Source organism: Pseudorca crassidens, chromosome 11 (assembly GCF_039906515.1).
Source record: "Pseudorca crassidens isolate mPseCra1 chromosome 11, mPseCra1.hap1, whole genome shotgun sequence".
Classification (NCBI taxonomy): domain Eukaryota; kingdom Metazoa; phylum Chordata; class Mammalia; order Artiodactyla; family Delphinidae; genus Pseudorca; species Pseudorca crassidens.
Genome location: NC_090306.1, coordinates 45,940,476 through 45,967,657, shown reverse-complemented (window position 1 = coordinate 45,967,657; position 27,182 = coordinate 45,940,476). Strand labels below are relative to the sequence as shown.

Sequence of the window (27,182 nt, the reverse complement as noted above, 5' to 3'; positions counted from 1 at the left end):
AAAGAAGACATCAGTCAAGCAGAGTTTTCTTTCTAGGTCATGAGTTGAAACTGGTCTCCGGGCAGCCAACAGGAGCAAAAGTAACTGGGGCCTCTGGTGGAGGAACTGCAGCAGGCCAACGGCTTGGCTTTTCCATCTTAGAACTGGAAGAAGGGGGCGGAGGTCGTCTGGGGCTTTTGTGTACAGTGGGCCAGCCCGCGAAGCTCGCACTCTATTAAGGCGACCAGAAGTGTGGTAGCGAAAAGCTCAGGGGCTATCGCTGGGCGCTTGGGCAGCAGGCAGAAATCGAACCGGCAGTACGTGCCCGGGCCGGCCCACACGTGCGCATTCTCCGAGTCAGCCCGAAGGTACGTAAACTCGCTGCGGAGGTGGAAGGCAGGGAGGCGAAGCCCAGCTCTGTGCATTCCCTCCCATCTTCCCTCCCTCGCGCCAGCCAGCCAGCCAGCCAGCCAGCCGCTGCGCCCGCCGCACGCACCCGGAGAGAGCCGAGGAGCGCGCAAGGTGCGTGCTCGCGCCCGCGTCCCTTCAGAGCAAGCCCCCTCAGCCCAGCCGGTGACGCGGCCAGACGGTGATGTGCGCGCGGCCCCTACCCCTCCCCGGGAGCGCCCTCCCTTCGCCACGCGCCCCTCCTCCCCTCCCCTCCCCCTTCCCGCGGGGCGCCCCACGGCCTGCGAACTGCTGAAGCGCTGCCGTCTGCCCAGACGACGCTGCGCTCCCTGGGGCGTGCTCCTACCTGCCAGGCGCGGCCTCCTGCTGTCTCCCCGGCCGCGCGGCCCCTCCTCCAGGCCGCAGCACGCCGTGCCAACCCCGTGGCCACCGCTGCCCCCGCCGCAACCGAGGCAAGTTTACAAACACCAACCCGGGACCCGTTTCCCCGGAAGCACTTCTCCTTCCCCCCTCGTCCTCTCCCCCCTGAGCAGCATTATCCACTTCCGGGCTCGCGACCCTGGACGGGCGGGGGCAGACAGAAAGGGGGTGAGGCTGAGGGCTCACCGAGGGAGTGCAGCTGGCGAGTGGGCGGTGCCGGCGCGCGGAAGGACGGGAAGAGGGAGGATCGGAGGTACGGCGCTTGCGCCGTTGTAGGGGCGCGCCCCGGCGGCCATCTTGATTCAGGGAAGGAACGAGGGCCCTGAAATGTTGGTACGCTGAGTGTTAGTTGAGCGGTTTTGCCAGGTGAGCTGGTTAGGACTCCTTGAAGAACCGCCATCACTCTCCCTTCCTCCCAGATGTTCTCCCTGTCGCTTCTGAGCCTGGAGCCCCAAATAAAGCCAGAATACTTCGTACCAGACTTTTTCATGTAATTCGGTCGAGGTCATCTTTACCCGACCTTTCCATCAGGCCCAGATCTGCAGATTCTGAGGGCCGCCGCGTCAGTTGGGAGGGGAGTTAACTTTTTTTGCACGCTCCTGCCGAGTACACTCGACTCCACTCTGAGAACGGATGCCCTGGCATGGTCTGCGCACCCCGAAGCCTCTGATTTCCCTATATCGCTTCCGCCTTTATTCCAGACCGTCCACAATCTAACATTGGTCTCCTCGCCTGGAAAAAGCCATAGGACTCCCCTCAGTAGGAGAATGTAATCTCTTTGGAGACTTAGCGATGCAGGGTGCCCGTGGGACCGGCTACATTAGGAAAACTTGAGCCTTTCTTTAAATTCTACTCCCAACTTTAGGGAGGGGTTCTGCCAAAGATGGGCTATGCATTTAGTGCACTTGATGGAAGGAAATGTCGATTCTATTTAGGTGTGTCAGATTGTGAGTTTAGGAGAATTAACAGAGATGCCAAAAGAAAAAAAAATATTTATGAAAGAAGAATTGCCAGCTACCTTTTGTACACAGATTTAATTTCCCTGAGCGCTCCATTTTTTGAGTAATTGACAGCAAATCCTTGTGCTGTTAGGATCATCATAGAACAGATAAAATGGAGCGAGATCATCAGAAATAAATCTTTAATTTAAAAAAATTAGCTCATGCTTATTTTAATAAGTCCACATGGCACAAAAGAATTAAAAGGCATGGGCTTCCCTGGTGGTGCAGTGGTTGAGAGTCCGCCTGCCGATGCAGGGGACGCGGGTTCGTGCCCCGGTCCGGGAAGATCCCACATGCCGGCGGAGCGGCTGGGCCCGTGAGCCATGGCCGCTGAGCCTGCGCGGCCGGAGCCTGTGCTCCGCAACGGGAGAGGCCACAGCAGTGAGAGGCCCGCGTACCTCCCCCCCCCCAAAAAAAAAGAATTAAAAGGCAAAAAATATTTTGCCATTTACTATTCCATGCTCCTGAAGGTAGTCACTTTTACAAGTTTGGTGTATATACATCCAAGCTTTTTTCTATGTTCATAAATTTGTTATTTCATCCAAAACATATTTTTGAGCACCTACAATGGACCACACAAGTGTATTTTAGACATTTTCTAAGTCATTTCACATTTTAAAAATTGTTGCATAGTATTCCAACTATTTTAATTTGTCTAGACCCATCCTGATGAACATTTAGGTTACTTATAGCTTTTTTGTATACGTATAGTTTCTTTTTGTTTTTCTAGATAGATTCGTAGGTAGGATATGTGCATTTTAAATTTTAATAAATTCTGTGAAATTGAATTTCAGAAGTTTGTAACAATTTACACACTCAGAGCCATGTGTGAATGTCCCCATTTCCTACAACCTTGGCAATACTGGATGCTATGAATTTTTGTACAGTTGCCAACTTGATAGGTGAAAAATAGTAATTTCATTATTTTAAGTTGCATGTCGTTAATAGTGAAGTTGAGCATCTCTTGTTGCTTTTTTTTTTTTTTTTTTTTTGCGATACGCGGGCCTCTCACTGTTGTGGCCTCTCCTGTTGTGGAGCACAGGCTCCGGACCCGCAGGCTCAGCGGCCATGGCTCACGGGCCCAGCCGCTCCGCCGGCATGTGGGATCTTCCCGGACCAGGGCATGAACCCGTGTCCCCTGCATCGGCAGGCGGACTCTCAACCACTGCGCCACCAGGGAAGCCCCTCTTGTTGCTTTTTGACCATTTTAATTGTTTTCGTAAACTGCCTGTTCACATCTTTTGCCTGTTAAGGAAAAAAAGATCATTTGTCTATTTCGTATTGATTGGTAGTAATCTCTATGTTATATTAACTTTTCATTTGTCATATGCTTTTAAAATATTTTCTCTTAGTTTTTCATTTATCTTTGAACTTTTCTTAGAGTGAAAGTTATGCTTTATGGGAAAATATTTGAAACATTCCTATGAAAATAGGAGCAAGACAAGAATGTTTACAATCAAAACTAATATTCTATTAAAGCTACTGGCCACTCAAAAGTCATTATTATTTTCATATTTTTATACTCATTATTTTCACATGATATATCCATCCACAAAGAGTATCAGTTGACAAGATACTAAAACCAGTGAGTTCAGCAGCATCACCAGATATACGATTAACAAACAAAAATTATATAAATAAGATATGAGAACAATAATCAACCATAAAAATGTCATAGAAGGTTCTCATTCACAATAAAAATGTTACATTATAGACGTAAATTTAATAGGAAATTGCAAATTATGCATTAAGAAAATCAGATTATTTTAGTGGAAGAAAAAAAGGGCTGATTATTATTTTTGGCTGCACCACGCGGCTTGCGGGATCTTAGTTCCCCGACCGGGGATCGAACCTGGGCCAAGGCAGTGAAAGCACTGAGTCCTAACCACTGGACTGCCAGAGAATTCCCAAAAGTCTTGATTAGATGGAGAGTTTTACCATGTCCGTGAATAGGAAGACTTAATATTGCAGAGACACAGTTTTTACTTTAGGTTAAATTCTTATTAAAACGGGACTTTGCATGGAACTTAAGCTGACTTTTAAATCTGCATGGAAAGGAAAAATTGCGAGGAAAGCAAAAACCGTTTTTGGAAAGCAATGAGTAGGTAAAATAATGGTGGGGGAGGGGAAATAAAGCCATAAATCATCTTTAACCACTTTATTTATTTAAAAAATATTTATTTATGTAGCTGCATTGGGTCATAGTTGTGGCACGTGGGATCTTCGTTGCCACGTGCGGGATCTTTAGTTGTGGCACGCGAGATCTAGTTCCCTGACCAGGGATTGAACCCCAGCCCGCTGCATTGGGAGCGCAGAGTCTTAGCCACTGGAGCACCAGGGAAGTCCCTAACCACTTTAATGGTGTCTTTCTTTACACAGAATTTTAAAAGTTTTATGTAGTCAGATCTGCCTGTGGCTTTTGGGTTTTTGTGATATGCTACCTCAAGATTATAGAAATATTTCCCTGTACTTCCTTCTGGTATTTTTATGGTTGTATGTTTTCAGTTTTATGTCTTTATCTCAGCTGCAGTTTATTTTCTTTAATTTTTATTTTCTTTATTTATTTTTAAATTAATTAATTTTTGGCTGCGTTGGGTCTTTGTTGCTGTGCGCGGGTTTTCTCTAGTTGTGGTCAGTGGGGGCTGTTCTTTGTTGTGGTATGCCGGCTTCTCATTGCAATGGCTTCTTTTGTTGTGGAGCACGGGCTCTAGGAGTGCGGGCTTCAGTAGTTGCAGCACGTGGGCTCAGTAGTTGTGGCTTGTGGGCTGTAGAGCGCAGGCTCAGTAGTTGTGGCACACGGGCTTAGTTGCACCGCGGCATGTGGGATCTTCCCAGACCAGGGCTCGAACCCGTGTTCCCTGCATTGGCAGGCGGATTCTTAACCACCGCACCACCAGGGAAGTCCCTGCAGTTTGTTTGTGTGTGTGTGTGGTGAGTAGTGCCAGACTTAAAAGGGACCAATAATGTAATGGGAGAGGTACTAGCCTAGATGCCAGAAAATCAGTGATCTAGGCTTCCTCCCATGTCACCTTTGTAATTTTGGACAAATTAATCTCACTTTTCTTTTGTCTCAAGAGCCCTTGACTCGAAAATGAGGGTGAATAAATACTTTTTCAGGCAAATTTCTAGCACTACTGTGAGGCTCAAATGAGATCATAGGTGAGAAGGCTTTACGAAGAAAAAAAAAACCCTTTGCAAATCTTCTAAGTTATCTTTAATACTGATTTTTGGTTTATGCATATCAATGTAAGTGTAGTGCAGCATCATTTTTCAGTACCTGGAAATAGTTTATTCAAGTTTGTGGAAGACTTTGGGGGAAGGGAGAGGAGAGTGGGAAAGATGAAAACTAACATTTTTCTGAATGCCTATTTCATATTTGGTGCTTTACTTAAGGAAAGATAAGACTTAGACCTCTCTTCCCAGGAGTTTACAGTCTAGAAGAGGGGAAAACACTGTACACATAAGAATTGGAGCCACTGTTAACGTGGGTGTTGAGTCGGTGGGGTTTGTTAATAGGTAGACAGCTAGGTCAGTGTTTTCACTTTCTCACAATAAGCCTGGCTGAAAGTGCTTTAAGAAGCAACTGCCCTAATCCCTTTGCCCTCAGGCAGGCCTCCTCCTGGGCGACCTTCCCCACCTTCTCTGGTACACTGTCCCCTCAGGCCCACCCCATCTCTTTTTCAGGTAGTATTGTAATGATTACCGATTAGTCTTTTCCTGTACCAGATCTCTATTGCCTTAAGGACAGCCGGAATGTTTTCTCTTTGAAGGTTGCCCTGGGCCAATTGAGCAGAGTTAACCAGCCCTCCCTTTCTTTAGTGAGGAGCAAGCTTTTATTTTATGTGCTGGCTTCCCTCCTGGCCTGTTAGCTGGAGCAAACAGGGCAGACACAACACCTGGGGCAGTGCCAGGCATTAGATAGTCAGTGTTTGTTGAACTACCTGAACTCGTTCCTCTCTCTGAGAGCCAGTTAGGCTGCATAGTAGAAATGAGCAGTATGTGGCTACCTTTGTCACCTGGTAGACCTTTTAGATGAGAGTTGATTGAGGAGAGTTGGGAAACCACGTGGTGTAATCGGGTCATTCCTTGAGCCTGGCAATTTGTTTTTGTTTTTTTTTTTACATCTTTATTGGAGTATAATTGCTTTACAATGGTGTGTTAGTTTCTGCTTTATAACAAAGTGAATCAGTTATACATACACATATGTTCCCATATCTCTTCCCTCTTGCGTCTCCCTCTCTCCCACCCTCCCTATCCCACCCCTCCAGGAGGTCACAAAGCACCGAGGTGATCTCCCTGTGCTAGGTGGCTGCTTCCCACTAGCTATCTATTTTACGTTTGGTAGTGTATATATGTCCATGCCTCTCTCTCTTTGTCACAGCTTACCCTTCCCCCTCCCCATATCCTCAAGTCCATTCTCTAGTAGGTCTGTGTCTTTATTCCTGTCTTACCCCTAGGTTTTTCATGACATTTTTTTTTAAATTCCATATATATGTGTTAGCATACGGTATTTGTCTTCCTCTTTCTGACTTACTTCGCTCTGTATGACAGACTCTAGGTCTATCCACCTCATTACAGGTAGCTCAATTTCGTTTCTTTTTATGAGCCTGGCAATTTGTATAGTTTGGAATTCTTGTTGCCCCTTCATTCCTCCTTAATCTTTTACGTTGCTTAAAAATAATATTTATTTTAATTACATAAGTCAATGGAATTATCATATAAAATTATAAAAATATAGAAGTGTGTAAATAAGAAAATGAAAATCATCTATAATCCCGATACTGAGAAATAACCGCAGTTAGTATTTTGAAGACTTTTCCCATCTTTTCCAGTTTTTAAAAAAAGTGCATGGGGAGTGACTGCTAACAGTTATGGGGTTTCTTTTTGGGATGATGAAAATGTTCTGGACAGTGTGATCAATGCACAACTTTGTGAATATACTAAAAACCACTGAATTGTACACTTTAAAAGGGTGAGTTTTGTGGTTTGTGAATCGTATCTCAATAAAGCTGTTTTTTGTTTCTTTCTTTTAATGCTTGTAAGGGTTAAGAATCCACCTGCCAATGCAGGGGACACGGGTTCGAGCCCTGGTCTGGGAAGATCTCACGTGCCGCGGAGCAATAAGTCCATGCGCCACAACTACTGAGCCTGTGCTCTAGAGTCCGCATGCCACAACTACTGAGCATGCGTGCCTAGAGCCCATGCTCCGCAACAAGAGAAGCCACAGCAATGAGAAGCCCGCACACTGCAATGAAGAGTAGCCCCCGCTCGCCGCAAGTAGAGAAAGCCCGCGCACAGCAGCAAAGACCCAATGCAGCCAAAAATAAGATAAATAAAATAAATAAATTTAAAATGCTTGTAGGTACATACACACAGTATTGTTTTCTGAACTGAAAGTGCATATACAGTGCTTCTTTGCTGCTAAATGATTTAGCACGTTTCCTAAGAATAAGAATATTCTTTTACATAACTACGATGCAATGATCAAGTTCAGGAAATGGAGCACTGATAGAAGAATTCTAATAGTTATGAGGCCTTTCATTGTCAGATTCCACCAGTTCTTCCAGTAACTTTCTTCACAGCAGGTTTTTTTCTTCCTTATCCAGGAGCCTATTTAAGATCACATATTCCTTTTGGTTGTAATGTCTCTAGTTTCCTTCAATCTGGAACAGTTCCTCAGTCTTTCTTTGATTTTCATGATATTGACAGTTTTGAAGATTACAGGCTACATTGTTTTGTAGAATGATCCTCAATTTAGAAACATCTGTTTCCTCATGTTTAAATTCAGGTTGTGCGTTTTTGCCATTTTTCCATACCTAACGTCAGAAGGCCCACGATGTCCATCCATCCCATTACTGGTGATGTTAGCCTTGATCACTTGGGTAAGGTGGTGTCCACCAGATTTCTCCACTGTAAAGTTACCACTTCCCTTTAAAGTGCTTTTAAGGAAAAGAATTTTACAGCATAACACAGAAGAAAAAGCTTTATCCAGGTTTTAATGTTCTGATGATTTTTTTTTTTTTTTTTTTTTTTTGCTGTACGCGGGCCTCTCACTGTTGTGGCCTCTCCCATTGCGGAGCACAGGCTCCGGACGTGCAGGCTCAGCGGCCATGGCTCACGGGCCCAGACTCTCCACGGCATGTGGGATCTTCCCGGACCAGGGCACGAACCCGTGTCCCCTGCATCGGCAGGTGGACTCTCAACCACTGTGCCACCAGGGAAGCCCCTCTGCTGATGGTTTTTTTTTTTTTTTTTCCTGCTGATGTTTTGAATGAGAAATAAAGATATAACATTTGAAGACTAAATAAAAAGGAAAAAAATCAGCCAAGGATGAGGAGGCAGGAGCTCAGTTAGAATCTAGGTTTCAGAAGATGGTACCATTCACTTAACCAGGGAACTCAAGAAAAAGAGCCTCAAGAAAAAGCCTCATAATGAGTCCACTTTTGGACCTGTTGAGTGTGAAGTCCTGTGAGACTTCCAAATTAGGCAGGTGGCGTCATGGATCTTGGCTGGGGAGAGATGTCTGGGATGGAGGAGTCACCAGCATGTAGCCCTGGAAACAGAGTAGATTGTCCAGGGAGAGGTGCAGAACACAGATGAAAGAGGCCATGGGATAGAACCCTGAGGGAGGGCCGGAGGAAGGTGAAAAGGCAAAGGGAACTAAGAAATGGTCAGGGGTAGTCATATGGAAGCCAGTGAAAGAAAATGTTTCAAGATGGGATGGCAAACTATGTCTGTTGGCTCCAGAGGGGTCAAGTAGGATAAAGATGATATGTGTCCATTGGATTTGGAGGCAGGGATGTTCTTGGTGGCATTGAAGGTGTAAGCTACGTGGTGGTGGGCTCAGGAAAGTGTGAGAGGAGAGGAAATGAAGATGGGGTGGAGACAACTCTTTTAAGAAGGTTGGCTGAGAAGAGGAGGTGGCTGGAGTGGGAATGTGTTGTGAGAGGTTTAGACAATTTAAAATGCTGTGAGAGGGCTTCCCTGGTGGCGCAGTGGTTGAGAGTCCACCTGCCGATGCAGGGGACGCGGGTTCGTGCACCAATCCAGGGGGATCCCACATGCCGCGGAGCGGCTGGGCCCGTGAGCCATGGCCGCTGAGCCTGCCCGTCCGGAGCCTGTGCTCTGCAACGGGAGAGGCCACAACAGTGAGAGGCCTGCATACCGCAAAAAAAAAAATAAAATAAAAAATAAAATGCTGTGAGAAAGAGGTAGTGGGAAGAAGAGTTGGAGAAATGGGCGGCGGGGGTCATCAACAGGGTATCCCTGAAGGAGAAGGAGAGGAACCCCTTAGACCAATGGGTCCAACTCAGATGTCTACAGGGCCAGGCAGGTAAAGCAGATGAGTGAGGTGGACTAGTGTGGACTGAGGTGAAACAGAATGCAAAATTCTAAGGGCCTGTGGCCAGTCCTCTTCTGAGGATTGTCATCCAATCATCATCCATTGTCATGCACTTCACAGTGCCCCCTTGTGGGAGGAATATACATCCTCACCCCACTGCCCCAGGGCTTGCTTTGGTCAACTGGATCTGACCAGATATGCCGTATGCTAGGTCTGAGCAGAAGTTTTAGGAGCTGGTGCATGGTTTTCTCTTCTGTGAGAACATTGTGTCCCAAGTAGGGGCTGTTCCTTCAGCCTGAGTCTTGGAATAAAGGCATATGAATCAGAGCTATAGCCAACCCTACCACCAATATAAACCTTGAAAGAGAAATAAATCTCTGTTGTAAGGCAGTGGTCCCCCCTGCCCCGCAACCGTGCACGGCTTGCAGGATCTTAGTTCCCCAACCAGAGATCGAACCCTCGCCCCCTGCAGTGTAAGCACGGAGTCTTAACCACTGGACCACCAGGGAAGTCCCAAGACGGTGGGGTTTTGAAGTCATTAGTTACCACAGCAAAACTGACTAATACTGGAGTTCAACCAAAATAAAGCTATACTAAGATATTTTTTACTCCTCGAATTAAAAAGATTCAGAAGTTTGACAGCATGCTCTGTTACTGAGGCTGAGAACACAGACGCTTTCATACATTGGTGTCACCTCTATGGATGTTGGCAATCCTTATCAAAGTTACAAATGCAGATGGCTGTAATCAGAAAGACAGACAATAACAAGTCTGTCAAGGATGTGGAGAAATGGGAACCCTCATGGGAATGTAAAATAGTGTAGTCACTTTGGAAAGCAGTTCGGCAGTTCCTCAAAGAGTTAAATGTGGGACTTCCCTGGTGGTGCAGTGGTTAAGACTCCTCGCTCCCAATGCAGGGGGCCTGGGTTCGATCCCTGGTCAGGGAACTAGATCCCACATACATGCCGCAACTAAGAGTTCGCATGCCACAACTAAGGAGGCCTCCTGCTGCAACTAAGGAGTCTGTGAGCTGCAACTAAGGCCTGGCGCAACAACAACAAAAAGTCAAACGTAAAGTTACTTTATGAGCTAGCAATTCCACTACCAGGTATGTACCCAAGAGAATTGAAAACATGTCCACACAAAAAATTGTATATTAATGTTCATAGCAGCATTATTCACAATAGCTTAATTGTGGAAGCAACCTAAATGTCCATCAATTGATGGATACTTGAAATGTGGTATATCCATACAATGGAATATTATCTGATCATAAAAGGGAACGCAGTTCTGATACATGCTACAACATGGATGAACCTTGAAAACATTATGCTAAGTAAAAGAAGCCAGTCACAGAAGATAACATACTGTTTGTTTCCATTTATGTGAAAGTGTCCAGAATAGGCAGATCTTTAGAGGCAGAAAAAAGATGAGTGGTTGTCAGTGGTGGGGGGAGGGGAGAATGAGGAGTTCCTTTCTGTGAGGATGAGAATGTTCTGGAATTAGTGATGATGGTGGCACAATTTTGTTACTACATGAACAACCACTGAATTGTACAATTTATTTATTTTTTATTTAAAAATTTTTTTGGTACCCCAGGTGGGACTGAATTGTACAATTTAAAAGGATATGCTTTAGAGTATGTAAATTATCTCAATAAAGCTGTTATATTAAAAAATAAGAATGAGGAAGTTCTATACGTTCTATATGATCACTCATATACTGTTAACTGAAAAAATGCAAGGTGCACAACAGGGATTATATGCTTTTATGTGAAAAAGGAGAAAATAATATATATATACATTTGTTAGTATTTGCATTAAAAACTCTGAAAGATTATCTGAGACACTAATAAAAATAGTTACCTGGAATGGGGCATATGGAATGGGGTGGAAATTAGACTTTTCACTATTAATATTTTCATGTATTTTGGTTTTGAACTACCTGAATATGTTGCTTATTCAAAAATCTAAAAATTGAAAAGAAAACCCAATGAATGCACAACTATAATAATAATAAAGGGGGAACTCCAACTACAGCATTGTTGCTCCTTAAAATTCAGGCCCAGTGTTGCTAGATCTTCTGATTTTTTTCACAAGAAGCTGGAAGTTTCGGCATTGACAATTGTTTTTTAAAGTTTTAAAATGTACTATGCAAGCCAAACAAAACCATGTCTATGGGTAGCAGTTGGCCCTCCGTCTTCCAGTTTGTGACCTGTGCTTTAGACTGTGAACCTCAGGAGGGCAGGGCTGTGGTCTTTTGCTCTCCATTGTGACCTCTAGTGGTCACCAAAGTGCTTGGCACATATATACCAGATAATGAATAAATACTGAAGTAAGGCAGAGAGGGATCCAGAGTGCAGGTGACAAAAAGTTGAGTGAGTTTGGATGGTTTTTATTTTCTATAAGAAATTTGAAATGAGAGGGAAACAGGGAGAAGGTTGATAGGTCAATAATTTGAGAGGTGTGGGAAATTTTTGAAATAATTGTTCCAGAGAGTTGGAGATAGAGCTGACAATAGAAGAATAGTAATGTTGCCAGGCAGTGTTGTGTGTCCAGTTGAGAGAGTCATTGCTGCTTTTTGCCTCTGGAGATGGTTACTACCTTCATCACAGTCCTGGGAATTCCCTTCACCTCTCTCCTGTGTTGGGCGAAATATGATGTGGTCTGATTCTCTGTCCTTTGTCTGTGACCTGGTTTGGGTTTTGTCTCTGGAAGTCTTTGGATCCTCCATTGTTCTGAAACAATATTATCATCTGTCTTCCTGTTGGTCATTCAGTGGATCCATTTGATCTATCCTGTTCTATAAAGCTTTTTTTTTTTTTTTAATTTCTTGCCACCTTTTTCCCCTTCTGTTTCTGAAACTTCTATTAGTTGACTCTTGGGCCTTTTGGATCGATCTTCTATAGTTCTTTTATGTTTTGTTGCCCATCTCTTTATATTTTTATCTTTCTGTGTGATTTTCTTGACTGCCATTTCAGTTGTCATATTTTTAAAACCCTAGAGCTTCTCATTGTTCTCTGAGTGTTCCTTTTTGAGAGCAAACCCCCCCTTTTTTTTTGTTATGAGTGCAGTATCTTCCTGAATTTTTGAAGCTTTCTTCTGCTCCTTGCATTTCTCCTCTTTTACCAAATACCTTTTTTCAGTGTGTCTGTTTTTACCTCTGTGGTTCACACTAGGGGCTTTCCTCAGGTGTCGGGTAGTCCCTGGCTGTCTGTCTGCTCACATTTAAGAGTGAGGCACTAAGGCATACTGGAAGGCCCAAGTGCATAGAAAGGATGTATTTATTGACTTGTGGGCATCACTGACTAGGTGATTGGGCGAGGACTGAAATAAGTGTCAGGTCTTTTCTCTAGGGCTATTGAGGTCAGTTTCTTCAGAGAGGAATCCTCCAGTCTCCTGACCCTGGAAGGTTTACCCCAGGCCACTGGTTCTGAACACTGATCGGGAGAAAGGACTTGACTGGATACCTCCTGCTAATCCTCTTGTATTCAGTACAGTGCCTCCTCCTCAACTTCTGCTGTGCTTGGCATCCCTAAGTCCCAGCTGCTCCATTTCAGTTTCTCTAGAAAACAGACTTCCTGCTTCTTTGGAATTAGGTGGAGGAGAGGGGAGTTGCCTCGCTGAATGGGCAGGGGGAGAAGAGTGAGGGCCTAAATGTTCCTTGTATAAATTTTCATCTAATTTCCACATTTTTAGCTGTGCTTCTTCCTCCTGGCTTCCCAGGTAGCTACTGTTGTAAATTCTTGAGCCTTTCTGGGCTTCTGCCCTAAGAAGCAGTTTATATCCTGTTGGCATAACCCTCTGCAGACAGAGTGGCTTTAACTTTTTGCATTTTCTGAACCAGTTACCACTTCTCATCTGCTTTCTATCTTCTACAGTTATTCACATCTCTCACCTCTTGTCTCCCATCTGCTTTATTCTTTTTTTTTTTTTTGCGGTACGCGGGCCTCTCACTGTTGTGGCCTCTCCCGTTGCGGAGCACAGGCTCCGGACGCGCAGGCTCAGTGGCCGTGGCTCTCGGGCCCAGCCGCTCCGCGGCATGTGGGACCTTCCCGGACCGGGGCACGAACCCGTGTCCCCTGCATCGGCAGGCGGACTCTCAACCACTGAGGCACCAGGGAAGCCCTGCTTTATTCTTCTGAATTTAAAATTCCACTGATATAATTTAGTGGAGTTTCAGGAAGGAGTATTGGTAAACATATGCATTTAATCTGGTGTGTTTTATTGGAATGAGCACAGAGACCATGAATTTATAGCAAAACCAATTTGAATGGTTAGGTGGTTTTCACTAGCAGAATTCAGCAGTCCTGGTGGATTTGGTAAGAGAAGGACTGGCCAGTTGGATTGGGGTTTTGCCAGGTGGATTTGGTGGAAGGACATTAGGGCCAGGGAGTTGAGGATTTTGGACAAAGAGTGGTTGAAACAACAGACCGTACAATCTAGGTTGTGTAAGTGAAGGAAAGAAAGATACAAGGGAGTTGATGGCTGGAGGAGTTTATGAACTAAAGATCCCATGAAGTAAGAAAAACTTGTCAATTTTTTTTGAATTTTTGAATTTTATTTTATGTATTTTTTTATATAGCAGGTTCTTATTAGTTATCTATTTTATACATATTAGTGTATATATGTCAATCCCAATCTCCCAGTTCATCCCACCATCCACCCCCGCCACTTTCCCCCCTTGCTGTCCATACAAAACTTGTCAATTTTTAAACAAACCCTACTTGGTCCTTCCAGCATCTTCTCAGCCAGGGACGAAAGTGCTATTCCTAAGTTTATTTATGTTTCTTTGCTTTATTATTCTATCTTGGGGGTTAACGTCCTTCTTGCTTTGTAAAAGGAAAACTCTCTCAGGTCCCCAGGACAGGATTCTGTGTGGGGCGTGAGGGTAGGGATGCCTCACCTCCTTGTTTACCCCGGAGGAAACTGGGGGTGTTCAGAGCCCTTGCCTCCACCTTTCTTTCTTTTTTTTTTCTTTGCGGTACGCGGGCCTCTCACTGTTGTGGCCTCTCCCGTTGTGGAGCACAGGCTCCAGATGCGCACGCTCAGCGGCCATGGCTCACGGGCCCAGCCGCGCCGTGGCATGTGGGACCTTCCCGGACCGGGGCACGAACCCGTGTCCCCTGCATCGGCAGGCGGACTCTCAACCACTGCGCCACCAGGGAAGCCCTTTTTTTTTTTTTAATTTATTAAGTTTATTTATTTTTGGCTGCACTGGGTCTTCGCTGCTATGCGCAGGCTTTGTCTAGTTGCGGTAGCGGGGCTACTCTTCGTTGTGGTGCGCGGGCTTCTCATTGCAGTGGCTTCTCTTGTTGCAGAGCACGGGCTCTAGGCACGCGGGCTTCAGTAGTTGTGGCACGCAGGCTCAGTAGTTGTGGCTCGCGGGCTTAGTTGCTCCATGGCATGTGGAGCCCCAGACCAGGGCTCGAACCCGTGTTCCCTGCATTGGCAGGCAGATTCATAACCACTGCGCCACCAGGGAAGTCCCCACCTTTCGTTTCTGGGTGGTGACTTTGGTGGGATGGATACAGAAGGGGCCGGGTGGACAGAGCCATGTCTTCCCTGCAGACCTCTTTTCAGAACTTTGGGAAAAGCCTTCCTCCAGCCTGGGGTCTCTCTTTCTTCACCAGTCGTTCCCTCCTTGCAGCCTGTTTTCCACTCCCCTGGCCTGCTTGCCGTATCCAACAGCCTGAGCTGATGAACACCCACAGATACCTTGGAGGTTCTCTCTTTAAATCCCTTATTTTACAGAAACTGAGGCCCTGAGGTGTACTCACTCCTGGCCCAGAAGCCTTTGTGCCAAAGCAAGCTCAGTGGCTGAGGGAGCCCCGCACGAGGCGGTGGAGCCTGGCGATTAGGGGCGGGGTCTTCAGAGCCCCACACACCCTTGTCCAGACCCAGCTCAACCACATGCTGGCTGCATGACCTGGACACGTTACATACATAGTGTCTCTGAAATCTGTTTCCTCATCTTTAAATGTGGGTCATAAACTTAACTTCAGTCGTTGAGAAGATGAGAATAATGCATGTTAAGTACAGAATGAGACATGTGGTAAGTACTTCCATGGTGCCTATTTTTATTAGCGTCTCTCCTTCTAGCCTTTCCACCTAAAACGCCCCACTGCTGCCACCTGTCAGGGGAGCCAGAGTGAGCACTGATGAAGGATTGAGTCTTATTCTCAAGGCTGAGTCAGTTCCCCTAGTTTCCCAAAACCCAATCTACTGAGGAGAAGTTTAAGGATAGGACCACTGGGGTCCCTTGGACCTGTGTTTTCAACTAGCTTGGGGTCCAGTGGCTGCTGACAGTGGATTATACCAGAGGAAGATTCCTTCCGTTCCATGTTTCCTGGATCCTCTTACCCCCTCATTTGGCGGGTTCCCCAGGCCTTGGTGTTTGCCCCTCTCTCCCTGGCCATCTCTGTGAGCATTCTCTCCCCTGGGGAATGGAGCCCATCACAAGGCTTCAGCTGTGCCCCACCTCTCGAGTCTGCTTCTCATTCCTGCATCTCAGCAGAGCTCTGGACCTGACTTCCTCCCATATGCGTATTTGTAGCCCTGGACATCTCCACTTAGATGAGTATTTCCAAGAAATAACAATCTACTTTCCATCCAGCCTCCACTTTCTGCATCCCTATTTCTTTTATGGGCACCATTATTTTTCCAGTCACCCAGGCTTGAAACCCCAGGGTCGTCCTTGACCCTTCCTTCCCCTCCAATGTAGATTCCGTAAGTGTTGAATTGAGTATAATCCAGCAAGTTGTTAAGCCTGCATATTCCCCTTATTCACGTGTGGCTCACCTCTTTCCTGGTTTACAGCAATGGCCTGTTCATTCTTCTGCATCCATCTGCTATACACTGGTCTTCTGAGAGCATTGTTTTCATCACATTAATCCTTGCCACAGAATCTTTCAGTGGCTTTCCATTTTCTGCAGGATAAACTCTAGATTCTTGGCCTGGCTGGCACTCAAGGCTGTCCATAATCTCTTGTGCAGCTCTGCCCACCCTGCCTCTGCTCCCGTGTCGTCCTTGCAGACCTTCTCTCCAGCCGGCCAGGCACCTTCGCTGACCTGAGAATCAGCCATACTCATTCCTGATGTAAGCTCATGGCATTCCCCCCTGTCCCTGAATGCCTCTCTTCCTCCCTTTCTCCAGTCCTGTTTCTCCTGCCTGCTTTCAAGTTGCAGCCCCAGTCCCACTGCAGATCCTTCTCAGGCTTCAGCCTTCATCCATCTCTTCTCCTGAATAGCGCTTGGGATCAGCATCTCGCCAGCGCCCTGGGCTGTAACTGTTGCACGTGCATCAGTATCCCCCCTCCCCACCCACCAACCCCAGCACCCTGGTGTGAACACAGTTGGTGCTCACTTCAAACAGCCAGTCCCGGGCTTCCCTGGTGGCGCAGTGGTTGAGAGTCCGCCTGCCGATGCAGGGGACACGGGTTCGTGCCCCGGTCCGGGAAGATCCCACATGCCGCGGAGAGGCTGGGCCCGTGAGCCATGGCTGCTGAGCCTGCGCGTCCGGAGCCTGTGCTCTGCAGCGGGAGAGGCCACAACAGTGAGAGGTCCTCGTACTGCAAAAAAACAAAACAAAAACAAAAACAAACAGCCACTCCCTGTTTCTTGAGCACTCTCAACCTGCAAGGCACAGGATTATACTTAACGGTCTGCCTCCTCAGTGTGGCCTCCTTTTCTTCCTGCTCTTCAGAGAAGAGGGCTTTAGAAATCAGGACAGTTCTGAGAAGACTCTGGGGGTTGGGATGCAAAGAGATCGGCCTCTCAGGCCTGCCTAAACCATTACTCTGTTCTTCTCCAGTCTAAGTGAAGGTGGCATGTGTTTTTGCCTTACATCTCATCTCCCCGCTTCTTCATGTCAGCTAATGGTTATTCAGGAAACTTATCTCAACCTGCTGGCCCTATCCCAAATCTTCAGGGCATGGGTCATGAGAATGATGTCATGGCCATGTGACTGCTGCCTATACCTTGCTCCCTCTGCTGCCCTAGTCCTAACACTCTAAAAAGCCAGTTGTGTCCCCTGCTTCCAGCTCACCTGGACGAAGGCCTGAGCAGAAAGGTAAGCTTCTCACCTGTGCCTTTGGTGAGCAGTAGCCACTGGTTTCTACCTGCTCAGCACTTCTTTCCCACCTGTTTCTGCTGGCTCTCTCCCTGGGCGCTCTCACTTGCCTTATCTGTACAGTGAAGCCTGGGGCTAGGCCTTAGGCCCATTACGGAGTTGAAGTTCTTGCTGGTTAGGTCCAGGTGGGGTCCCCAGACTGAGTAGGGAATAACTCCTGCTCTGCTCACAGATTTCCTCCTGATGGCTGACTCTCAACCACTCCTCTCCCTTGATGGGGACGCCGTGGCTGCAGAAGCCTTGCTCCGGGACGTGTTTGGGATTGTGGTGGATGAGGTCATTCGGAAAGGGACCAGTGCCTCCGAGAAGGTGGGTCTTTTCTCCCCCCTCCTCCTGCCCATCAAACCTGGCTGAGAACTTTCCTCCTCTGTGCAGGCTTCTCCCCAGAATTCATCACTCTCACTGTGTGCCTCAGGGATTACATACTGGGCCAGACTGTGTTTATTTACCCTTGTTCATGTGTTGCTTGGAAAATATTCCTAATTTGCTGTAAGTGCAGCTTGGTGGTGTCTTCTGTCTGCTGAGATGTGGTTTGGGCAGCCAGTCAACGGGGTGCCTCAGCGCCCCCGGAATCTCCCGCTTCTCCTCCTAGGTCTGCGAGTGGAGGGAGCCAGAGGAGCTGAAGCAGCTTCTGGATCTGGAGCTGCGGAATGAGGGGGAGTCACAGGAGCAGATCCTGGAGCGCTGCCGGGCTGTGATCCGCTACAGTGTGAAGACCTGTAGGTCCTGGGTCCTGCGGGGAGGCGCGTCTAGAATTTGTACCCAGCTCCACACTGAGCCCTCGTCCCCCTTCTCCAGGTCACCCTCGTTTCTTCAACCAGCTCTTCTCAGGGTTGGACCCTCATGCCCTGGCTGGACGCATTGTCACTGAGAGCCTCAACACCAGCCAGTGAGCCATCCCCGGGCCCCCTTGCACCTCCCCAAAAGGATTTGGGTTTGTGGGAGATATACTCGGTGGGTAGGAGAGGAGAATGGTGCTTGCCCCCCTGTCTTTTCTGGGAATCTCTGCTGGCAGAGTCTTTCCCCTCGTACCCTTTGGGCTTCCTTTCTCAAGCTTTCTCATGCCTCCCGCCTCCAGTTTTTTCTCATCTTTTCCTCCCTTGTTCTTTTTCACCAACTCAGTCCTCTCTTTGGACCCTCTCTCACTCACTCTGTCCACCTCCTCTCTCCAACTCCTCGCAGAGTCTCTCCCTGTCTCTTTCCCATTCTCATCATTCCCTCTCCTGGCAGGTACACATATGAGATCGCCCCCGTGTTTGTCCTCATGGAAGAAGAGGTGTTGAAGAAACTCCGGGCCCTGGTGGGCTGGAGCTCTGGGGACGGCGTCTTCTGCCCTGGTATGTAAACAGGAGGGGGGCCTTTCTTTGGCCTTTTCAAGGGTTCCTCCTTCTCCACTGTTCTCTTGCTGTAAGCTGGCAGGGAGGGGTGATTCTTCTTTGTTTCTTCTCCAGCTGGGCTCCGGCCAAACCAGAGAGAAGCTGCCCAGTCCCCCGTATCCTCATGTTTGCCAAATAATACATGGCATCAGTGCCTGCTGTCCTGGCGGGGGGGTGGGGTGGGGTGGGGTGGGGTGGGGTGGGGTGGTGGATCCTGGGATCAGCCCCGGATAAGGAGGGGGAGTCGGGATCTGCAGATCCCGCTGTCTGGGTTACCAGCGTGCCATTTGTCGAGCCCTCAGAACTCGTGGCCTGGTAGCCAATCACTTGTGCTTCTTTGATCAGTTCTTCTGGGTGGAGAGGTCAAGAGAGCCAAGCTCCAGTTTTGACCCACTGCCCCTCCCTCTTGCCACCACCCCTTCCCTGTGACAGGTGGCTCCATCTCCAACATGTATGCTGTGAACCTGGCCCGCTATCAGCGCTACCCGGATTGCAAACAGAGGGGCCTCTGGGCACTGCCGCCCCTGGCCCTTTTCACATCAGAGGAGGTGGGAAGAGGCACAGGCCTACCCTGGGCTCCCCGATTCTAATCTCCAGCCAGCTGAGTCCGAGACCTGTGAGATCCTCTGCCTGCTCAGACCCATCTCTTCCGAGACCAGCCTGCCCCCAGGCGGATGTGCTTCCTTCCAACCAAGGGGGCTGTGTAAACACTCCCCGTTCACCTTGCCTTCTGTGTGGGGGTAGCAGAGGGGCATCCAGTGCAGTGTACACAGTCCACACCCTTTCTGCTAAGAGTATGGGCCATGGGTCAGCAGCATCAGTATCACCTGGGAGCTTGTTAGAAATGCAGAATCTCGGGCCCCAGCCCAGACCTACTGAAGATGAATCTGCATTTTAACCAGACACACTGGTGATTTGTAGGCCCATGAGTATCTCAGAAGCCCTGGCCTACAGGGTCTCATCTGTTTGACCAGTCTCTCTCCTCCCCACCCTCCCTGCCCTCTGCCTTCCTCCACAGTGTCATTACTCTGTCAAGAAAGGAGCTGCTTTTCTGGGACTTGGCACTGACAGCGTCCGAATGGTCAAGGCAGATGAGAGGTGAAGGTCCTTCTGTCTGCATGTCTCAGACCCAGCCTGGCGCCGTGTGCCTTCTCATTGCCAGGAGCTCTGGCCTCTGGCGCACACCCCGGCGGACTTCTCTCCCTGCGCTGTTCCCACCGAATTGCCTCTGCTGTCTACCAGTGCCTGCTAGAGTCTCCGCCCTGTCCCCTGAGATCTGTTTACCCCTCTTAGGGAAAAATCAACACTGTGGCCTCTGCATGGCTAACTGCACATTACCCTGCTCTCGAGTTCTGCTGCCCAGCCTAGAGAACCTATTACTCCCCTACCCACTAAGTTTTCTTTTCCAGAGGGAAAATGATCCCTGAGGATCTGGAGAGGCAGATCGGTCTGGCTGAGGCCGAGGTGAGTGAGTGAGGGGTGCTGAGGCAGTGGAACAGGACCCTTCTGTTCCCTTCTTGGAGGGTTCCTTGGCCTGTGCCTACTCAAGGCTCCCCTCATCCCTCCCCTTGATCTCTGTGCCCGTTTCCCTGGTGGGCTGAAGGGATGCCTGGGGAGCAAGGACACTGTAGTCCTGCTGAGACCCATGGGCAGTATCGGATCGCAGGGCAGGGGTAGGACTGAGTCACTGAGTGGAGTCCCAAGGGGCACCGCAGGGAGGATGTTGGGGACCTGAGGTGTAGCCCAGAAGGTTTCTGTGAGCTGGCAGGGTCTGTGCAGGAAGTTCAGGAAGATGTGCGGGCCAGTGGTGAGCAATGCAGACTTGGAGCAATGGGAGATGTGGAGGCCCCTGCACGCCCCTCCGCACTAGGGGACATGGGAGCTGCTGCAACCGTCTTGGAGGGCGTTTCAGCACTATCTATACCATTTTTATTTACTTATTTATTTATTTACAAATATTTATTTATTTGGCTGCTGCGGGTCTTAGTTGTGGCATGCAGGATCTTTTAGTTGCGGCATGTGAACTCTTTTTTTTTTTTTTTTAATAAATTTATTTATTTATTTTTGGCTGCATTGGGTCTTCATTGCTGCGTGCGGGCTTTTCTCTAGTTGCTTCGAGAGGGGGCTACTTTTCTTTGAGGTGTGCGGGCTTCTCATTGTGGTGGCTTCTCTTGTTGTGGAGCACAGGCTCTAGGCGCGCAGTCTTCACTAGTTGTGGCATGGGGTTCCCCCTCGCGGGCTCTAGAGCGCAGGCTCAGTAGTTGTGGCGCATGGGCTTAGTTGCTCCATGGCATGTGGAATCTTCCCGGACCAGGGCTCGAACCCACGTCCCCCGCATTGGCGGGCAGATTCTTAACCACTGCGCCACCAGGGAAGTCCCATGTGAACTCTTAGTTGTGGCATGTGGGATCTAGTTCCCTGACCAGAGATCGAACCCGAGCCCCCTGCATTGGGAGCACGGAGTCTTAGCCACTGGACCACCAGAGAAGTCCTATACCATTTTAAATGTATCTATCCACTGACTCTGTGTCCTGCTGCTAGGATTAGTTTATAAATCATCATCACAAGTGCTTAGCATTGTGTGCACTGGAGCGAAGTGTAAAATTAAAAAAGAAATTTAAATATCCATCAATAGATAAATTATGATGTATCTGTGTCAGTTTCTTCCTTTGTAAAATGAGCATAATATAGAACTTATAGGGTTGTTGTAAGGCTTAAATTATGTGTAAAGCACTTAGAACAGTGAAGCAGTATACAAATATTAGCTGCGATTGTTGTTATTGTTGGAGTAGTATGCAGCCATTTAAAAGAATAAGATGGGAATATATATGTTAACATGAAAATACCTCAACTATGTATTTAAGTATAAATTTAAAAAATATGTATATATCTCCACATGCAAATGGTCGCAGCATCGGTTTTTGAGAAGACTGTTCTTTCCCCAGTGAATTGTCTTGGCATCCTTGTGAAAATCCATTGAGTGTAAGCATGAGGATTTATTTCTGGACTCTCGGTCTATTCCATTGATCTGCATGTCTATCCTATAGACCACATTGTCTTCATATAGCTTTGTAGTAAATTTTGAAATCAGATGTGTGAGTCCTCCAACTTTTGTTCTTTTTCAGGATGGTTTCGGCTTTCTGGGTCCCTTAAATTTCCATTTGAATTTTAGGATCAGCTTGTCAATTTCTGCAGAGAAGCCAACTGGGATTTTGATAGGGATGTGTTCAATCTGTAGATCCATGAACATGGAATGCCTCCATTTATTTAGGTCTTCTTTGATTTCTTTCAACAGTGCTTTGTAGTTTTCGGAGTATATGTTTCGCACTTCTTTTGTTGAATTTATTCCTAAGTATTTTATTGTTTTTTGATGTTCTTATAAATGAAATTGTTTTCTTAATTCCATTTTTGGATTGTTCACTGCTAATGTGTAGAAATACAACTGATTTTTGAATATTGATCTTGTACCCTGCGAACTTGCTGAACTCATTTATTAATTCTAATAGTTTTTTTTAGTGGATTCCTTAGGATTTACTCGGTATAATATAATGTTATCTGTAAATACAGATAATTTTGCTCTTTTCCTTTCCAATCTGGATGGCTCTTATTTTTTCTTACCTAATTGCCCTGCTAGAACCTCAGCACAATGTTGAATAGAAATGAGGAGCGTGAACATCCATGTCTTGTTCCTGATCTTAGGGGGAAGGCTTTCAGTCTTTCGCCATTGAGTATGATGTTAGCTGTGGGTGTTTTTGTAGTTGCCCTTTATCAGGTTAAGGAAGTTCCCTTCAAATCCTAGTTTTTTGAGTGTTTATATCATGAAGGAGTTTTGGATTTTGTCAAATGTTTTTCTGTGTCTACTGAGATGATCAATAAACCACATTGAGATGTGGGTTTTTTTCGTTTATTCTATTGATAGGATGTATTACATTAATTGATTTTGGGATGTTAAACCAAGCTTGCACTCTTGGGACAAATCCCCCTTTGTCATGGTGTATCATTATTTTTATATGTTGCTGATTTTATTTTGCTAGTGTTTTGTAGATTTTTATGTCTATATTTAGAAGAGATATATTCTGTAGTTTTCTTGTGATATTTTGTCTGGTTTTGGTATCAGGGTATAATCACTTCATAGGATGAATTCAGAAGTGTTCCCTCCTCTTCTTTTTTTTGGAAGCTGATGAAGAGCTGGTATCAATTCTTTTTTTTTTTTTAATTCATTAATTTTAAATTTGTTTATTTTTGGCTGCGTTGGGTCTTTGTTGCTGCACGCGGGCTTTCTCTAGTTGCGGCGAGCGGGGTCTGCTCTTCGCTGCAGTGCGGGCTTCTCATTGCGGTGGCTTCTCTTCTTGCGGAGCACGGGCTCTAGGCATGCGGGTTTCAGTAGTTGTGGCTCGCGGGCTCTAGAGCGCAAGCTCAGTAGTTGTGGCACACGGGCTTAGTTGCTCTGCGGCATGTGGGATCTTCCCAGACCAGGGCTCGAACCCATGTCCCCTGCATTGGCAGGCGGACTCTTAACCACTGCGCCACCAGGGAAGCCCTAGCTGGTATCAGTTCTTTTTTTAATGTTTTGTACAACTCATCAGTGAAGCCATCTGGGCCTGCGCTTTTCTTTGTTGTAGTTTTTTGAATACTAATTCAAGTTCCTCATAAACGTTTGTACTATTAGGATATTTAAAATAGCATTTTGATCTTCCAGTAAGACATTCAACTTTGTTGAAAGAGTATGAACTTTGGAAATAGACCATCAGACAGACCTAGGTTTGAACTCCATCTCTGGGTTTCAGCTTGGGGGCAGGTTTCTTAACTCCTCTGAATCTCAGTGTCCTCACTTGCCAATTAAAGGGGACAGTAACACGTTGTAAGGTTGCAAGGGCCCAGGTCAGGCGTGTGAAGAATTTACAGAGCTGGATCTCAGCACCAGGCTCTGGGTAGCTCTTGAGATGACTTCACAGCCTCTTTCTCCCTCTGCATTTTTGCCACAGGGTGCTGTGCCATTCCTGGTCAGTGTCACCTCTGGCACTACCGTGCTGGGGGCCTTTGACCCTCTGGAGGCAGTTGCAGACGTGTGCCAGCGTCATGGACTGTGGCTGCACGTGGATGTGAGTGGTACTCAGGCCTGAGGATGGGGTGGGCTGAACTGAGGCCAAGGCCAAAGCCCACATTGTTCCTTTTGCTCCACAGGCCGCCTGGGGAGGGAGTGTCCTGCTGTCACAGACACATAGACATCTCCTGAATGGGATCCAGAGGTGCATACAGCCCCCTACGCCCTGAATCTCACCTTCAAATCCTTGATCCAGAGAGTAGTCTTGGACCAGGGAGCTCAGATGGGGGTAGGGGAAGGAGGCTGGTAGGAGGGAGGTTGGAGAGATGGTTGATTGGGGCTGGGAGGTCAGACGTCAGACCTGGAAATTCTTCTGCTGGGCCGGGGTGAGATCGGCCCCTCTTACTGGAGATCTGGAAAGGTTGGGGCTCTGGTTGGGCAGCTTGAGGGGGAGCCAGCTGACCCTGCTTTGCTGTGCCCACCCCAGGGCTGACTCCGTGGCCTGGAATCCCCACAAGCTCCTCTCCGCAGGCCTGCAGTGCTCAGCTCTTCTTCTCCGGGACACCTCGGTGGGTCTGCCCCTCCCCCGCCCTGGCGCCACCTCCCACCCTGGACCTCTGTCTTCTTTTCTATCCCACCTGAGAGGAGCTCCTGGCCTTACCACGTTCTCCTTGCCATGCCATCTGAAGCTGAATATCTGTGACCACCCTAATCCCCTGTAGTGGGCTCCCTCACTCCCCTGTCTTCGTGCAAAGGAAAAAGTTCCCGGCTTAAGTCGTAATCGCAGGGATCCTGCGTCATTTGGGAAGAACTCTGAGTGTTGGAAGAAAACCCAGAGAGAGGGTTTCAGTCAGCTGGCAGCCGTCCCATCAGTGCCGCCTGGTTCCAGGGAAAGAAGCATGTGGACTGAGCTAAGAAATGGCCCAGTGCAGCTCTGGAGGAAACCTCGGCGGGGAGAGTGGGTCTGACTGTCTCCCCACCCTCCACAGAACCTGCTCAAGCGCTGCCACGGGTCCCAGGCCAGCTACCTGTTCCAGCAGGACAAGTTCTACGATGTGGCTCTGGACACTGGAGACAAGGTGGTGCAGTGTGGCCGCCGCGTGGACTGTCTGAAGCTGTGGCTCATGTGGAAGGCACAGGGCGGGCAGGGGCTGGAGCGGCGTGTGGATCAGGCCTTTGCCCTTGCCCGGTAGGAGTGGGGGCAGTCCCGTTTCCCCTCTCTCGGCTCCAGCCCTGCACCCCTTTCCTGCTCTTAGTGTCTCTTGACTCACTCTCTGGGTTGCTTTTGTTTCTGTATCTCTGCCTTTCCTCCTCAACCCATGATGTCTCACTCTGTGTTCACAGGTACCTGGTGGAGGAATTGAAGAAGCGGGAAACTTTTGAGTTGGTCATGGAGGTACGACCGACCTTGTGCTCTTTTTCATCCCCCGTCCCCCCGCCATTCCCCTCTCACTGCCCCTCTTCCCCAGCAGAGCCCTGGTTGGGGAAGAGGGGCAGTGAGAGGGGAACGGTCTCCCTTCCTCAGCTCACACCTTCCTCTTCCTCATTCCTCCCAGCCTGAATTTGTCAACGTGTGTTTCTGGTTCGTGCCCCCCAGTCTGCGGGAGAAGAAGGGGAGTCCGGATTACGGTGAAAGGCTGGCTACGGTAGGCAGTCTCCTCCCTGCTCTGGTTAACCCATTAGGGAACCGATGCAGCTGGTGTGTTTCCGCCCCCTGCTGGCTGTAAGTGGCATGGCAGTTCCCTTGGCTAGTCTCTTGCTCCTGAGGTGGGGACCGTGAACTGGAAAACGACACCCACTTGTCCTCATTTCTGTGAGGCTGGGAATGGGGGATAAGGTATGCTTCTGGAAAGTAAGAAGAAGACGGAGAGGGGCATTACAAGAAAAGTCACCAGTGTGAAGTACATAGATCCATGGTGTGGGGCATTCTGCTGGGAGCTCAGGCTCAGGACAGAGACGTGAGGCAGAAAGATCTTGGAGTTTTGCTCACTAATGCTGGGGACAGAGCAACCCTGTCAGGCCAGGAGGTATGTCCTGGTTGCTAAGGATAGATCGGTACTAGGTGCTGCAGATGATACGAAACATCAAAAATGTTATAGGAATTCAGAGAGGGGAGAAGAAGGTGTCGAGGATGATGAAGGCTTGAAGTTAGACTGAAAAAGCAGTGTTGAGATTCAGTAAAAAGTCAGGATTTAGCAGAAAATGGCCCACGTGGTAACGTGGAGAATGGTGAGACGTGAACGAATGCAGGAGGTAGAGAAGGTCCAGTGGGCTGGATGTGGTGGCAAGGGTAAACTGGGGCCACGTCAGGATCCGAGCCGTGAGTTGCTGTCTCTGGAAGGTGTCTGGGTGGAGGGAGGTGCAAGTTGGGGAGCCCAGCCCCTCACCTGACCCCAGGCTGCAGCTGGAAGGTTGCTCCACTCCTCCCACAGGTGGCCCCAATCCTCAAGGAGCGCATGGTGAGGAAGGGCTCCATGATGATTGGCTACCAGCCCCATGGTACCCGGGGCAACTTCTTCCGCATGGTCGTGGCCAACCCTGCGCTGACGCGGGCGGATATGGACTTCCTGCTGAATGAACTGGAACGGCTGGGCCAGGACCTCTGAGCCGCTCCTTCTCTGCTGGCCTGGACCCCTCCCCCAACCCTTACCATCTCCCTGTATCCCCTCCCCGTGTTCTCAAGAACAACCTCTCCAGGAAACAAAGCTGTCTTAATTTTTATGTGCTTTGACCCACTAACTCTCCTTTAAGTATTTGATATTAAGAGAATGTTTAAATAAATGATAGTATATCCATATGATGGAATATTACTCTGCCATTAAAATTATGTTTACAAAGAGGATTTTTATAGATAAGAGAAAAATAATTTTAATATAATGTTATGTGAAAAAGCTGGATATAAGACTTTATATATGGTAATATCTGAGCTGCATTCAAAAATACATAGGAAAAGACTGATGAGATGTAATATGCCAAAATGTTAATAGTTTTCTCTGGGATGGGATTACAGGTAATTTGAAAATTAACTTCTTTATACCTTTTGTGCGCCCCTTTTATGCTATAAGGAGTATCTATTGCTTTTTATTTTATAAATTTATTTATTTTTGGCTGCGTTGGGTCTTTGTTGCTGCGCGCGGGCTTTCTCTAGTTGCAGGGAGTGGGGGCCCCTCTTTGTTACGGTGCGTGGGCTTCTCATTGCGGTGGCTTCTCTTGTTGCGGAGCACGGGCTCTAGGCGTGCGGGCTTCACTAGTTGTGGCATACGGGCTCAGTAGTTGTGGCTTGTGGGCTCTAGATCGCAGGCTCAGTAATTGTGGTGCACGGGCTTAGTTGCTCCACGGCATGTGGGATCTTCCCGGACCACGGCTCGAACCCGTGTCCTCTGCATTGGTAGGCGGACTCTTAACCACTGCGCCACCAGGGAAGCCCTCCTCTATTACTTTTAAATAGGAAAATAATAAAGTTAAATTTTCAGCTGTATTATT

General features: G+C 47.8%; 2 protein-coding genes across 15 annotated transcripts in view; one reads left to right on the top strand and one right to left on the bottom strand.

Moving 5' to 3' along the window:
- The window catches only part of ZNF740 (zinc finger protein 740), a 46,734-nt gene extending 45,736 nt beyond the window's left edge, over positions 1 to 998 (bottom strand). For 5 of the 11 annotated variants that reach the window (XR_010932419.1, XM_067696713.1, XM_067696712.1 and 2 more), the window contains exon 1: positions 734 to 981. The gene's annotated coding sequence lies outside the window, so the exon portion shown is untranslated. Of the gene's footprint in view, positions 1 to 733 lie in introns of all 11 variants that reach the window. The other 6 variants (XR_010932417.1, XM_067696707.1, XM_067696715.1 and 3 more) reach the window with 5 other exon arrangements.
- CSAD (cysteine sulfinic acid decarboxylase) lies at positions 424 to 26,539 on the top strand. Of its 4 annotated transcripts, none has more exons than XM_067696696.1 (15): positions 424 to 501; positions 17,452 to 17,588; positions 17,872 to 17,998; positions 18,078 to 18,168; positions 18,510 to 18,616; positions 19,088 to 19,203; positions 19,674 to 19,753; positions 20,065 to 20,119; positions 23,641 to 23,757; positions 23,840 to 23,904; positions 24,187 to 24,268; positions 24,689 to 24,888; positions 25,044 to 25,095; positions 25,256 to 25,345; positions 26,132 to 26,539. In XM_067696696.1, exons 2-15 carry the CDS (start codon positions 17,463 to 17,465, stop codon positions 26,303 to 26,305), a joined length of 1,482 nt encoding a protein of 493 aa, XP_067552797.1. In that variant the 5' UTR covers positions 424 to 501; positions 17,452 to 17,462; the 3' UTR covers positions 26,306 to 26,539. The 4 variants fall into 4 exon arrangements, with proteins under 4 accessions (XP_067552797.1, XP_067552796.1, XP_067552794.1 ...); XM_067696695.1 differs by lacking the exon at positions 424 to 501 and adding an exon at positions 1,018 to 1,060; XM_067696693.1 differs by lacking the exon at positions 424 to 501 and adding an exon at positions 1,065 to 1,173.
- The last annotated feature ends 643 nt before the right edge of the window (positions 26,540 to 27,182 follow it).

Excerpts from the sequence above, each read along its gene's own strand:
- CSAD (XM_067696696.1), top strand. The coding sequence starts at position 17,463 with ATGGCTGACTCTCAACCACTCCTCTCCCTTGATGGGGACGCCGTGGCT. Across the intron at positions 17,999-18,077 it reads CCGCTACAGTGTGAAGACCT|GTCACCCTCGTTTCTTCAAC; the intron begins GTAGGTCCTGGG and ends CCCCTTCTCCAG. Across the intron at positions 24,269-24,688 it reads TTCTTCTCCGGGACACCTCG|AACCTGCTCAAGCGCTGCCA; the intron begins GTGGGTCTGCCC and ends CACCCTCCACAG.